Raw genomic sequence first — 14,926 nt, 5'->3', positions numbered from 1 at the left:
TATGAAGAAAAGTGTTTCCAACAACTAAGAATAATTAATTCATATTTACTGTTTTCAAAGAATGATATAATTAGTATTACATTTCATTCACAGCTCTTTACAGGAAACCACCTAAAAGTTAAGGGGAAATTACTGACATGTAAAATGAAATGTTAACAGTGGTAAAGCCGGTTTCCTGGTTATCTGTTGGTTTTACTGTTTTTAAAAAGAAACCCCACCACAGCAGAGATCAGAAGGTTGTTAAACAGGTTAATAGGACATGGCCAGTTGGAAATGACTTGGGTTTTGTGCTGATTAAAAATGTGTATTGTGTCATCTATAGACCTTAAAGACTGTTGATTTAACTTTACTTGTCATGCAAAAGCCCCTTTGTATTCATTCATAGTTTATTATCTTGTCTATAGACACAGACATTTGCTCAAATTATCAAAAAACAACAAACAGATTTCCTAAAAATGTCGGTCAAATTCTTTTTTAATTTCATCAAAAACAAACACTGTCATAACATGGTTTGGGGATTAAGTTAATATTACCTGCACAACATTGTACCTGCACAACAATGGTGAAAACTGTCTTTGTTGATGGAGAGAAGTTTGCATATAAATAAATAAATAATAATAATGAGTTGTGTGCAGTCTGATACCTTTCTCTTTTAGGAACCAGGATCTGCGGTCTTTCACATCTCTTTTCCAACTTAAGTTCAAGCTCTTAAGAGTCACCATTGAGCCGTTCTGTGACTTGTATTAACTGATCCGCACAGCAACAAGTTATTGAATTCAACCTACTGCTTCTTTGTCGCTGGTTGTATTTTTTTCAACCATCTTCGTTCTCTCTTCTCGTGGTTGAAATGCTGGGTCCTTGATATGCGTGTCAGAATATTTTTGATTTTTCTTATAGGAGTGGTATTTTCTGATGGCCTGTAGAACATCATTAGCAGTCCAGTGGTGATGGATCAGAGCATCCTGCAGGGTGAAGGGTCCGTCTCTGGTCCGTCTTACTCCTTTACACACTGCAGTGCTGCGCAGCTCGAGGCCTATCTCATGCACGACTTTGCACAAATATTTCTGAGTTTCATTTAAACACTGCACCTCTGTAAGAACAGAGAAAAAATATCAGTTAGTATCCCTGATAATTTTGCATTTTTCAAATTACTGAATGAGGTTTCCTGTGTGTTCAATTCAAGATTATTTACCTAAAGTGAAGTTGGGGGGCTGGAAGCGAACGCAACGCAAGCCTGTCAAAATAGGATGTGATTTCCCCTCTGGACCCAGTAAACCGTGCACAGCCATCTCATAGGCTTCCTGTGAGCGCATGTCGACCTTGGAATACCTTCATACACACACAAAAAAAACAGTCATCTACCTGCATATACAAATATATTTTAAGCACTTTACTGTGACTCTGCTGAAATAGCTTTGTGGACTGATCATATGTGCATGTGGTCTGATTCAAAAGTAAAGCACAGAGAAAAACAGAATTTTATGTTTATAGAAATGTAAAAAATATTAGGTTTAGTTACATTAACAAGGTCTTTTGATTGGCTCCCTCCAGCATCGCTAAGACTCTGTCCAGCTTATCCTGTGTGATGTGATCTATTGAACACAACAATATTCAAGGGGAACAGTAAAAGGAACATTAACTGAAAGTGAGCTTAAGCTTTGTTTAGCCTGTGATGAATAAATGAAGTGTCCTCCATTTAAAATGTAAATATGCTAGAAAGATCCCAACTGAAAAAAAAATCTATCAATGCAATTATATACAGGTGTAGTATAACAGAGCGAATAGCTATGAGACAGTATTACTGAATGTCAGTAGTGAGCCAAGAGAAACAATTATTTCAGGTATTTCAGGTCATTGCTTTGCTTTAGATCAAATACTTTGTCTCAATTGTAATGATCTAAAAACTATGTGACATAAATAGAATTAACTGTTAAAACTGAAAACATACAGGAAAAAGCTCTCATACCGTAAGTGGATCTTTCCACAACTTTGCCTGTGTGAGAGAAGTCATCTGTTGCACTCCCAAATTCACCCTCCAAAGTGTATTCCTGTAACATATCAAATCAAACAGCATTAAACATGTTTATATTGTTTCTTCATTGCATCTGATGTAAAACCAGCAGAAATGTTAATTTACCCTTGTGGCTACTGTTCCGTAGAAATCATTCAGAGCCTTGTTTCCATTCCCGACAGCAAGAACTAAAGTTAAAAACGGTGTGAATATTCTGAAAGACTTCATAAATGCGAATTAAATACAACATGGTCTGAAAAAAAACATGTTTTCTCTTGCAATCAGCTGTAAAATCATACCCAGAACACCAGAAGAGAACGCATCCAGCCGATGTCCTACTCCAACTCTAATATGTTTGAATTCAGGTCCAGTCACTAAAACACACAGGGGAAACACATTTTACTTACTTATATACAGTAAATGTGCACAGACGTATCAACAGCATTGTAATATCATTGAGTCATTCCAGCTAATATCTATCTAAAGTCACTAATGAGCCATTAGGATAGACCTTATATATGGTGTATTTTAACATGTCCGGGAAAAAAACAGAAGAATTAAATATATATTGTTCAGAGCAGCCATTTTGACATGTTAAACCCAAGTGCAACTAACATTACAATAACAATGTTACTCTAAAAATAGTTTATATATCTTAATAATCTAGCAGCAAATAAATAAACAAGAGTGCAGTTTTGGGAAAAGTTAAAAGTACATTTAATTAGTACATTTAATTTTCACAACAGCAACTGATGTGCCACAGGCCTGAGAAAAAACAAACAGATATAAATATCAAATATCAAACAGCATCACATTAGAAGAACTGTGTGGTGATGTCTATGGACAATAAGCAGGTGACCCAAGAGATAAAACTATAATGAGGAAAAGTCGACACACATACCCAGAGGATGCTTGGACAGTACTGGCACAGAGGCTGCAGACAGTGTGAGTCCCTTGGGTGCTTCAGTCTCACTGACTGGGTGCGACAAGAAGCGGACCTCCTGAGGAATTGGCTGGGACGGTGTAGCATTTATACCTATGAAAGGGGACACATACAGAGGTCAGGATACTGTGATTTATATGGAATCCAAGGTTAATAATATAGATAATTGTTGTCAAATGTTGATCTGCACATTCACGGTATTATGCCCATCAACAGACGAATAATGTAAGTGGGAGTGTTTGATGGTACGATTTTAAGGATATGTTGTCCTCACCTTTAAGAAGATTTGTCTCAATGCTATCCCGGACGAGTTTCCAGTGGACACCGGAGGGTTTATACACACAAAACAGACCCTCTAACTTCCGTAACATCCGCACAGCTGGAGTTGCCATCACGGCAGTAACATCAGGTCGTCCCGTTGTCTTGAAAACGTGCAACTTTATAAGGTGAGCGATGTTACATCTGTTGATACTTTAAACGTGTATGGGTTTGTTTTCATGTGCTTTTGCTCCACTTGACTGCTCGCACGTGAACCTTCGCGCATGCGTGCATCGCTGGTAAATGTCAGTTACGTTTTGAGCATACTGCCGCCTGCTGGACTGGATGTATAAAGGCACAACAGGCCGCATGTGAAGCACATAGTTAGCGGCAATATGTGTTTGGTTGGGAATGGGAGAGGAAGATGTTAATTGACTAATTTTGGGGAGCGTTTATAGAAACATTTAACTGGGGGAATGAACATCGAAAGAGCTTAAACTCCATATCAGTCCAGAGGACGGTACCAGCTGCCGTAAAGTAATCCAGCGAAGAAGAAGACAGGCTGGGAGGCTTGTTTACGACACAACCGTTGACAGCTCTGAAGATTTGACTTCGGTAACTTGACATTATAACTGACAGAACTATTGTACTGTGTTTGCTTGAGTAACGTTGGATAGCTTTCTGTGCAAATAAAGGCCGACAAGTAATAATGTGACAAACGTAACAAATGCAATATTAGCTAGTAAACGTTAACGATGGTTATACAAAGTACAAGGACACTTTACGTAATGTTAGCCAGTTCTGGTCAGAACGTGTTACCATGACGACAGTGACGACAGCTTGTTCTTAAGTGGCGTAACGTTAGTTACTGTCACCACTTAGACCCAACGTGTGTGTGTGTGTGTGTGTGTAATAACGGGCGTCAGCAGGGTTTCAAGATTAACCTTTTGTGATAATCTTTAACGTTGGGACAGCACATGGTTGTCTGGGTCACTGTCATTTCCATTTAAACCAAAGCACCATTGTGTTTGGAAGGAGCGTTAGGGGTCAAAGACATGTTAACAAGTCACAGTTGTAAGAGAAGCACAGGTGTCAATGGTGGCTGAAATGCATGTAGTGGCTTCATTTTCAGGCTGCTGGTATTGTGAATGTTGGTTGACTGTCAGACTGGTGTTACTGGGACAGCCATCCTTAAAACCACTAAAAACGCATGGTCCATGCACGCAGGTGTTTTTACTTAATGTGCAACTCCATCCACTGATAAATGGAAAACAAATGGCCAAAGCTAAGAGGGTGAAGTGGATGTTTGAGGCAGGAGCTGCTCACTGCGTCTAACATATGATTAGAGGATTTTAGTATACATTTCTTGACATAAATAAGTCCCATACAGTAAACTCTATGTTTACATTGGCCTTGCAAGGTTCAGGGTTGAATTAAAACAGCAGATGGCGTGTTGAGCCATTTTCCACCCATGAAATGTTGATTTATACCATCAATTTGGTTTGAAATTTATATCAACACCAGCATTGATGTTCCATCACAGTACAGTCATATCATTTAGCTTACAGTTAAAATAATATGTTTAAGTGCTCAGTACTTCTTTAAGCTACCTGATTATATATCACCTTTTATGGCAGGACAATTTACACCTTTATCATTTTTATTGTTACCTTATGTCTGATAATCGCAATTGTCAGCATAGCCTAGCTACACACCTCAATCAGACAGAATAATTGAAAAACACCTGTGTGGCTATTTTAACATTATAAGTAGTAGCACATGTGCTTTCCCTACAATAACAAGTAAAAATGTCTGGTTTGAAAGTGGCCTATTGCACAATCCTTTTTAAATTGCTATACATTGGGATAATTTGACTTCACTATATCGGATTTAATAACTCTAACTAAAGTTGGACAACATTTTAAAATGACAATTATAGTATAGTGCACAATATAGTGACTACTCAACATGTTTAGACAGAAGCTTTTATCTGAATCATTTCCATAGAAACAACCTAGTGATGAATCATTTTATTTGAAGAATCATTTTTTTCTCAGATTTTGCTTTGACACTATTCTGTCTTATGTCTGTGTTGTTACCTCTCCAGTTGTAATGCGAGCCACTCTGCGCTGGGTGATATGGGATGTGAAAGACACCCTGCTGAAGGTGCGTACGTCTGTGGGAGAGCAGTACTGCAAAGAGGCTGAACGAGTGGGCTTGAACCTCAGTCCTGTGGAGGTTGAGGCAGCTTTCCGCCAGGCATATCGACATCATTCCAGCAGATACCCAAACTATGGCATCAGTCAGGGCATGGATGGACGATCTTGGTGGATGAGTGTGGTGCGGGACACTTTCTGCCGGTGCAGGGTACAGGACCCAGCCCTGCTGAATTCTATAGCTCACAACCTTTATCATAACTTCTGCAATGCAGAGAACTGGGAGGTAAATTGTAGATGACAGGTGGCATGCACATAAAATAAATAATTAATGAATAATAAGTAGTTACTTTTGAAACTAACAACTTATTTACGAGTACAATAATCTTATGCATTACTTCCAATGTTTGCTTTTTAAATGAATGTTTATAGTCCTGAATGAAGAAGCTCAGAAAATGTTAACTTATAATTGTGTATTGTCGCTTTGTTTTAGGTGTTTCCAGACTCAAAAAAGACCCTGGAGAGATGTTCTTCTCTAGGACTGAAGCTGGGTGTTGTATCAAACTTTGACAGCCGCCTAGAAGAGATTTTACGTGTCTGTGGCTTGCTGTCTCACTTCAGGTTTTTGATTACATCAGAGGAAGCAGGTGTAGCAAAGCCGAGTCCAGCCATCTTTAAACAGGCACTGCAGAAATGTGGAGTACTAGCTGCTGATGTAGCTCACATTGGGGACCACTATGTGAACGATTACCTGGCCTCTAGGTCTGTGGGCATCCACGGGTTCCTTTTAGACAGGCAAGACAAGCATTCACAACTCGATGTTCGTCAAGAGCATCGGCTCAGCTCCCTGGAGGAGTTGCCGTCACTGCTTCAGAAGCTCATGCACTAAAGCCATACAGTCATGAACTACAAAGCTACTCAGCCTGACTGGTTTAGTTACTGAACTCATTTCTGGGATGAAGTCATGTTGACCTGAGTTGACTGTCAACCCCTTTTAGAGCTCTAATTTAAAACTCCTGACTAGTGTTAACAAGAATATTGATTTAGCGATGCATATTTATTTAATATGAATATTTAAGACAAATTCAATATTCATTTTCCATACACCAGTACCAGTTGGGCTTTCTCGCTCTCTCTTCTCTCCAAAAGTGAGTTCACACACACAGTTGTCGTTGTCACGTGAGGGCCTTGTTATATTTATCTAAAACTTAATGCTCTCAATGTTGTCAATTTTTCCCCAAGGAATCCAAACATTCTATCAAATATAGATATCTTTCAAGGTATTATATCGAAGTTAGAAATTCTAGTATTTTCACAACAGATATTTATAGAAAAGAAAATCATGGGTTGCAATATAAAAACTGTTTTGTAATTATCATGCTCTTTTACTGTAATTAAATTGGGAGCAATAAAGATCAATTCATTGTTGAGTTTGCCTTAGAACTGCCCCTTTGCATGTTTTCATTTAATGACATTAACCTTTAAATGGTTTTGAGACAAAGTTCATATTTAACAACATACTATTATTAGTGCCAATACATTTTCTAGCACTAACAGAAGATTTGTTTTAACAAAAAGACCAGAATCTGAAGACAACACTGCAATGTAAAAATTGGATGTTGTAATTGAATGATCAACACTTAATTTGTCACCCATCTGTATTTATCTAGCCTTTAATAGTTAACATTGACTGCTGCAGTAAATGAAGGCCCTTTGTGGCTGCAGACATGTCCACTTTTCCAGTAAAAGGTCTCCACAAACTATTTTGCAGAGATAGCACAGCAACATGAGCATACAGGCATTTACTCACCACTATTATCACAAATCACTTCCCCCCTCATCATTAGTGAGATCAAATATCACTGCTCTGTTTGCTTGTAAATTCATAATCCCAGCAAAAACAAACAATCAAAACTTTAAATCCACTTTTAGGTCAAGTTCAAAATGATGTATGCCCATATGAACATTGAATATATATTGTCAAATGTAAATGTTCATTTATACCGGCCCTTAATAGATCCCTTCCTAATGTGATTCCACTGTAAACAATGGTGGACTACCTTTAAGACCTCATTCTTTATACAAATAGAATAAAGGTCAGCTCTCGCTATATGAGTTTATCTTGTTACAGTATTTTTAGAATTAAATTCCTCTCAACAGCAACTCAGTAAGTTAACACAATCCAGATGATCACAAAAAGGGAAGTTGTTACTCAAAAGGCTGCAACTCTGGACAATACCTACTTGAATTGTCTAACTCAGACTGCCGAACCCTCATATGAAGTCCAGAAAATAAAATTAATGTAAAACTCTGTAAACATATGCAAATGTCATCATCAATTTATAAATAATGAATTGAAATACCATGATATCACATTCATACTGTATACATTTAGGTAATTTGAGCTGCCCTTGAAGATCAGCTACCAGTGTAAAACTATCTTTTCATGTGATTTGGGTGAACTGACCCTTTAACTGAAGCTCTGAGCTTTCACCATGATTTGTGTCAGTGCTTAGCAGCGAAGAGAACAAGGTAAGGTTGCTTATCCCTAATACCTTTGTAAATACTCTTATTTCAAACCATCTGGTCAGAGGCAGATACTGGGAATGTTGGGTTGAGGATCAAATGGGACATAAGAGCGCCAGAGGAAAAAGACCAGAATGTCATTGCAGTTCAAAGCAAAGCTCCAGTCACTTATGAGAAATAAGAGATTGACATGTGTCCAAATCAGATTTAAAGAGTTCAAGAGAATTTCCTGATGTTGACAGCACATCCTTCCACTTTGTGTCACCAAATGTGAATCATCACATAGTTTTTAACAAGTTTTTGATTTGAAGTCATTGTTTTTTTCTTTGCCTCCCCCCCCCCCCAGTTGGTTTAATCTGTTTCCCCTTGCTCTCCTTTGTATGTGAAAGGCTATTGTGTATCTTTAGGGAAGCACCCACAAGAGCTGCTTAATTCAAAGCTGGTTTAGAAGCTCAGCCAGACGGCTCTAAAGAGCTCCACAGAAATCCTATTGCAGACATAATGGGATTGTAAATCAAAACGAAGCTCCACATGCGGAGAGCGAAAGGAGAGGGAGCAGAGGAGATTCAGCACGTCAAGAGGGAATATCTCAACCCAATGACATACAATGGACACTTTAAAAAATAGGATGTATGTGGCGCAGTCCTGCACATCGAACAAAGGCTTTAACATGAATAGGTTTTGACTACTGTTAACTCAAAAAGACAAATAAATAAACTGAATGGCAACATGGAAGAGGGCTAAAACATTTCCTTCAGCTATAAAAGCACTCAAGAGTTCAGCTCTTTGTTGTAGTTGTGCCCCAGGTTCAGAGTTGCCATTTCCATGTCTTGAAATATTCAGTGGAAGAGAAAAATAGAGGAGCAGAGAGACAGACAATCTGGGTATTTGAAGAGAGAGAGAAAAAAAAAAAAGAAAGAGCTTCAGAAGTGAATAGAAGGTCACGCGATGAATCGGGTAACAGACTCAAGAGACGGATCAGCAGTTAATAAGCACATAAATAAATAATAATATATGCACACATGCACACTTTCATTTTTAATTTCTCATTGGAAAACAAACACAAATAGTAAAGGCTTTCCAACTGAAAACATAAATCTGACAAAGTAATAGGTTAATGCATGAGAAGATCACCCGTTTATATACATTTAATATTTCAGTGTCTTTTTGATATTTACACATAAGAGCAACCAATGACACATATCCTGAATGTAAATATCCTCACATACTGTAAACAAAGACAAGTGTATCAACCCCTCAGAGTCTTTTTGGCATATAAATACCATCACATTCATTTTATATTTTTTTTGTTCCGTCTTATCTCACAAAGCGCATACACACTTTATATCCCAGTCAATTTGCAATCACTATTTTGTATTCCTTCACTGATTATTATTATTAAGATTATTAAACATTATGATTTAAATTAGCCCTCAGAGGCGCTTTCTCTCTTTAAAAAGTGTTTACCTTCAAAGCTGATGCAATGCTATAACAAACCACTCTTCTTTGTGTTCTTTAAAAATAAAAACTGTGATTTTAGAGCATGCATGCTTAGGTGGATGTGTACAAACTGCGTGCCTCTTCCCTTCAGTGCTCATCCAGGCAAAGTTAGAAAGTGTATTTGGCATCTCTCATTGTGTGGACACTTTTCAAGTGACTACATTATACAATAAGTGCAGTTTTTTTAAGAACAGTGAGCAAAGCTTGAGTGAAACAGTACAGTAATGTGATAATGTGACTGTGGAATAATGTGACACCCAGAATGTGCATATGTCGATAGAGTTATAGCTTGCAAATCAAAACACCTCTGATGCATGAACAGGTTCAAATACAGCTCAGGAATAGAAAATAAAAACTGACAAATATTTCAGCTTCAGTAGCAACGACGGAGTCATCAAATCATCAAAACCGTATTGGAACAAGTTTTGTGTGTTTAATTATTCATGGGAGTCCATGGATTTTAAGCCATTAGCAGTCAGTCCATATAACAATTCCTACTCATGTCGTGTGAAGTGAGTTCCTTCTTTAAAAACAGACACTAAAACTTCTTTAAAGCATCAGTTTCCCCCACCATCATTTCTTAGAAATGGCATGTGTGCTTGTAGAGTTCTGATGAAAAGTGCTCAAAGTTATTAAAAGACAAAATAGGAATTGTGGTCTTCTGACTTAAATGAACTATTGTTGTCCCGCAGACCAAAATAAAAAAACACCTTTCCTTTTCGACATCGACCCAGGATGATTAATGGCCTCAGACTTCATCTCTTGCGTCTTCTCATAAACAGTAAACAGGAGACACAGAGCTCTTCACATGGAGGATCTGGAGGCAGCTTCATCCTCAGAGCTTCAAACAAACTGTTGCAGTTCTGTGTGTGTTTCCACTCAATTGAAGAGTGACAGCATATCTCTATGGTGCTTCAGGTCCAAGGTCCCAGTTTGTGGTAAAAAAAAAATGTCATGGAACAATTAACCAGCAGGCGTACCTTAGCCACATTGACGATAATGCTCCTTCGCCACTTGCCAGGTCTGCTTGATCTGATGATGAAGCAAGATCTCTCCTCAAACCACTGAAAGGGAAATAATAAACAGGTACATTTGTTGTTTCACTTAAGGATCACAAAGATGTTTCAAGGACAGGGCTGACAGTATAATAGATTTCTAATATTGTCAACAAATCTTATCTGTCTCTGTGTATCAAACACCTGATTTAGCCGATTCTTCTGTGCCATAGAGCCCCATTTTTTTCCCTCCAAATATTTATAAAAAACACATATATAGCTACACAATTACACTGACATGGTTACACATTCCTTCATTATGATTGTTAAAAATGTGTAGTGTAGCGTAGTTTATTTTGAGTGAATCCCCCATTTACCACCCTGCTGCTGTAAATGCTCACTAGCGCACCAGATGTGGATTAATCCGCAGCTGAAAATAGTCCCCAACACATGCAATATTTACTCCTGTTTGAGAAGTGTTTGGAATAACTCTATTAGAAACTACAGTGCCCAGTTCAAAAAAATGGTTTCTTATGGTTTTGATTGTTCTCATGAGATTTGCTGACAACCAGTAAAATAAAAAACTAGCCTTATACCTTAATGTGTATATTATAAATAAAGTACCACTCTCAGAAGGATGGCAGGATGCTCCGTGCTTCTCTGGATCGTAGTGGTGTGCGTGGCTCCGCCTACGACAGTCCTGTCTCCACCAGCAACTGCACAAGAAAAGACTCACAAACTCAAAATCCTGAAAATCCTCGTCATCTTCATCACTTAGATGAAAAATGTAATAGTCTCATATTGCTGCATGACTGTTATCCTCAACACAAACAGTTTAGCAACCATGAGCATCCCAGAGAGCATGTATTATTTTTGTTAAAATATAAGGATGTTACTCACTGTAAAAGTGTACACAACACCATGATGAGAACACACCCAATCACACACAACACCAGCACTGTGGCTACTGTCTGTTGTCTGTGATTAGTTGCTACTACAGCAAGCAGGTCTGCATGCTCACACCTCATCCCAACAAAGCCCTGATGACACCTGCAACAAGGACAGGAAAAAAAAAAGTAAAAACGTTAAAATTCCAATAACCCAATTCCAATTCCAGCCTTCTTGCACTAGTTACTGTCCCAAATAGCTCTAGATCTTAAGATCTCACTAATGTCTCTTTTGAAGGACGGCAGCATTTTGCTCCAACATTATGTCAGACCTCAATGCTCAGCAAAGTCCAGTCCAAAATAAAGCCCAAAGTCCTTTAAAATGCTAAAATAACAAATAGAAAAGTATAATGCAAATGAAAAAAGGGGAGGAATATTCCTTTACATATGTGAAATGGTGTAATTTCTGTAATTTTACAGTGCAGTCCCTCAGATTTAATTCTGAGATTAACTTCATCTATATTAGCTGCTAAATTGAATCTATCAGCTTTCACGTATCGTGAACAACGACACTCAACACTGATGGCATTTTATCTTTAAGACAGTAGCACTTACACACATGCAGGCGTCTCCTCTAATATCAGGAAGCGACATGTGCCGTGGAAGCAGAAATGGCGATGGGAGTCTGGACAGTCATCAAAATGAGACCTAACAGCCGCCGCCACAAACTCTGTGAGGTTGTAAGACAAGATATTGTTGACATTTCAGTGACGTAAGTAGACTTTTGAAAGAAAATGAATCACTCACATTTCCCACTAAAACCCATCTACTAATATTAGGATTGGTTACATGAAATTACAATACAGTATGAACCATCAACCAAGCCCTTCTTCAGAGCATGGATTTTACCATGAATAACATTATCAAATATAATCCAAGTGTATTTAGTCAGAAAACACAACCTGACACAGGTGAATATCATAAATCTAAAAATAACCTAAGCCTGCAGAGAGCTGAAAACCACAGCATGTACTAAGTCCTAAAGCTGACACCCACGCCACCAGCAGTAGACTGAAGCCTTTTGTTACCAGTTGCTTGTGGATTTGACGTGGCTTACATCTCTCACTGTACCTGGGAGGGACAATTACAGTCAAACAAACAAAAAGCTCTGTCGATCAACCCACATTATTAGGCGGATCCCTAAAACCTGACTCTTTTTTTCAAGCAACTATCTCAGTTTTCACTCTGACCAAACAACAGAACAAACATATCAGATTCAAGGAACACCCGGAAAAAAACAGGACATTTCTTCCACGTGAACTGTACAGTCAGACAAATTCCTAAATAACTGACAAACAAAAGTCAGTGTTCCCCCGAGCAGTAGAAACAGATGCACAGTGTTGCGTTCAGGGTGGGAAGGAGGATGAACATGCAGACAGATAGCTGCATTACAGCCTTCGTCACACACTCCATTCCAACGGTAAATGGGCTTTTGGATTGCAGCCTACATGTATTGTCTCCTTCTTTCAGACTCTGTGAAAGCCCTCTGTTGTCCCTGAGGCATCTGCCTACCAACCCCTCTCCCTTTCCATGTGATTTTGGCAGTGGAACGGGAGAAACATTGAGACAGAAACGAGCTTCTAGGGCGTGTAAAGTGCTTTTCAGATCATAATTCAATAGGCGCAGCTTTTGTGATATTGCTGAGTATACTGCTCATAACCTTTAGTTTACCACAATGTCTGCCCTAACTCACGCAAAGAGGATCAATTATCAGTGAGTGCCACACTGTCTGCATGTGTTGATGCAATGCAGCTCGATGGGAAGCTTTACAGTGTTGAGAACTCCTGCTGCGGAGCCAACTCTGTTGTGAGAGCGGATCAAGGGGCAGCAATGAGGACACGTTTTTATCTGAAAGATTTCTTTAACTGTCAATAATCCAAACTTTCTCCTGTATCATAATATGAATGTGCTGAGACTTACTTTTAACTGGATGGATGTTAGTTGTTGTAGTAGTTGTGGTCGTTGTGCTTCTGCTGCCGGTTGTTGCAGAGCTGCTTGTTGAAGTGTTCGGAGCACCAGTGGAGTTTGTTTCTATGGAAATACTGGCTTCAGTAATTGTCGAGTTGCTCGGTCCTGCTCCAAATGTAAAGAGGGAACCTGCAGATAGGAAAATGAACAGCTATTAACATTTGATATGGTCTTGATGTGAATAATATAGGAATATAACATCAGATTAAGAACACCTGATGTGGAAGCAACACTGCAGATAGAGTGGATCAAGGTCTTCAGAGCATTTAGGATTGTGAAATACAGGCAATTTTTTCTGGAAATGGCTTCACAATGAGCTTAAATCTTGACTTGCATTTTGACATAACATGATAGTATTCAGACTTACTTTTAACTGGAGGGATGCTAGTTGTTGTAGTGGGTGCAAGAGTCGTGGTAGTCGCGCTCCTGCTGCTGGTTGTTGCAGAGCTGCTTGGGTTCGGTGCACCAGTGGAGTTTGTATCGATAGAAATGCTGGCTTCAATAATTGTCGAATTGCTCTGTCCTGCTCCAAATGTAAAGAGGGAACCTGCAGAGAGGAAAATAAACAGCTGTTATCTATAGAAATAACAAAAAATCCCTGCAGGAATATAATAACAAAAGTACCAAAGAGCTCACTGTAAACTCACCATCGAGTACCACAGACATACTAAAAGTACCTATAGGAATATAAAAAATACATATTATTGTAATGTATTGAAGATTTCTTCCAACATAAGGAGAACCAGGTGTCACATATTCTGCTACATGATGAACAACCTGAGGGTTTTCTCCCAGCAATTTGCCCCTGTGCAGCTATGATCATGTGACTTGTGTGATACCGATGCTTCATTGAGTAACTGCTACCCAACAATAGTAACAGGGTCAAGCATTCACTAAAAGGATGAGACCAAAGCACTATAAATACACACAGCAGGTTCTGTGAAGACATGCAATCACAACTAGTGACTGAAAACTGCTCATAAACACAGGAAAGGTAGTTTGTTGTAAAAACAAAAAAAAGGAGGGAAAAACTTTTAAATTAGTAGTAGTTATATATAGTTTAAATATAGACAGAATAAAAAACTACATCAATCACAGTAAGGTTAATACAACTGATCAAATCAATATGGAGTACCATGGATCCATAAAACAGATTTAGGAGTATTTTACTGATTGTCATTGCAAATCATAAAGTGATCCTGTGAATTAATAAATAATGGGGACAGGGGACAATACTGGGGAATTTTAATCATAATCAATACAATGTATTGAAATGTTTCAGAATAAGACACTGACACAAATAAAAAGCGTATTTTCCTGTTAAATGAGTTACTCACCGCTTATGAGGAAAATTGTATCCCAGAAAATCCGAGTCATCATGATAACTTGTGGTCTAAACTAATGAAATTTGACGGGCAGCTTCTCCGAAATGCGGGCGTGTGTTAGGAAACCACATTAGTGTTGCAACAGCAGCAGCAGCAGAGACCATCAGCACAGAAAACATGTAATCCTGTGATCACAGCGCGGACCTGTCGACTAATGTCATTTACACACATTTGAAAGACTGTCGTAGAAAAGTAATTGTGGTCGAGTTTTTTTTTTTCTTTCTTTCTTTCTTTCTT

At 38.4% G+C, this 14,926-nt stretch overlaps 3 protein-coding genes across 4 annotated transcripts; 1 reads left to right on the top strand and 2 right to left on the bottom strand.

Moving 5' to 3' along the window:
• Nucleotides 1-70: 70 nt before the first annotated feature.
• trub2 (TruB pseudouridine (psi) synthase family member 2) lies at nucleotides 71-3,505 on the bottom strand. Its single transcript, XM_054617296.1, has 8 exons — nucleotides 3,229-3,505; nucleotides 2,913-3,047; nucleotides 2,311-2,385; nucleotides 2,138-2,199; nucleotides 1,967-2,048; nucleotides 1,520-1,592; nucleotides 1,193-1,329; nucleotides 71-1,090 (listed from the first exon to the last, which is right to left on the bottom strand). The coding sequence occupies exons 1-8, from the start codon at nucleotides 3,344-3,346 to the stop codon at nucleotides 777-779; spliced, it is 996 nt and encodes a 331-aa protein (XP_054473271.1). The 5' UTR covers nucleotides 3,347-3,505; the 3' UTR covers nucleotides 71-776.
• Nucleotides 3,506-3,582: 77 nt separating this feature from the next.
• Nucleotides 3,583-6,781, top strand: hdhd3 (haloacid dehalogenase-like hydrolase domain containing 3). The gene is made up of 3 exons (XM_054617559.1): nucleotides 3,583-3,827; nucleotides 5,320-5,654; nucleotides 5,862-6,781. The coding sequence occupies exons 2-3, from the start codon at nucleotides 5,325-5,327 to the stop codon at nucleotides 6,255-6,257; spliced, it is 726 nt and encodes a 241-aa protein (XP_054473534.1). The 5' UTR covers nucleotides 3,583-3,827; nucleotides 5,320-5,324; the 3' UTR covers nucleotides 6,258-6,781.
• Nucleotides 6,782-9,031: 2,250 nt separating this feature from the next.
• Nucleotides 9,032-14,926, bottom strand: tgfa (transforming growth factor, alpha). 2 transcript variants are annotated; one of them, XM_054617455.1, is made up of 8 exons: nucleotides 14,642-14,926; nucleotides 13,952-13,981; nucleotides 13,672-13,851; nucleotides 13,257-13,433; nucleotides 11,892-12,006; nucleotides 11,290-11,439; nucleotides 11,014-11,105; nucleotides 9,032-10,458 (listed from the first exon to the last, which is right to left on the bottom strand). In XM_054617455.1, the coding sequence occupies exons 1-8, from the start codon at nucleotides 14,682-14,684 to the stop codon at nucleotides 10,451-10,453; spliced, it is 795 nt and encodes a 264-aa protein (XP_054473430.1). In that variant the 5' UTR covers nucleotides 14,685-14,926; the 3' UTR covers nucleotides 9,032-10,450. The 2 variants fall into 2 exon arrangements, with proteins under 2 accessions (XP_054473430.1, XP_054473431.1); XM_054617456.1 differs by lacking the exon at nucleotides 13,952-13,981.

Source organism: Anoplopoma fimbria, chromosome 17, assembly GCF_027596085.1.
Source record: "Anoplopoma fimbria isolate UVic2021 breed Golden Eagle Sablefish chromosome 17, Afim_UVic_2022, whole genome shotgun sequence".
Taxonomy (NCBI): Eukaryota; Metazoa; Chordata; class Actinopteri; order Perciformes; family Anoplopomatidae; genus Anoplopoma; species Anoplopoma fimbria.
The sequence above is the reverse complement of the archived record's forward strand: the minus strand, read 5'-3'. Positions and strand labels throughout refer to the sequence as shown.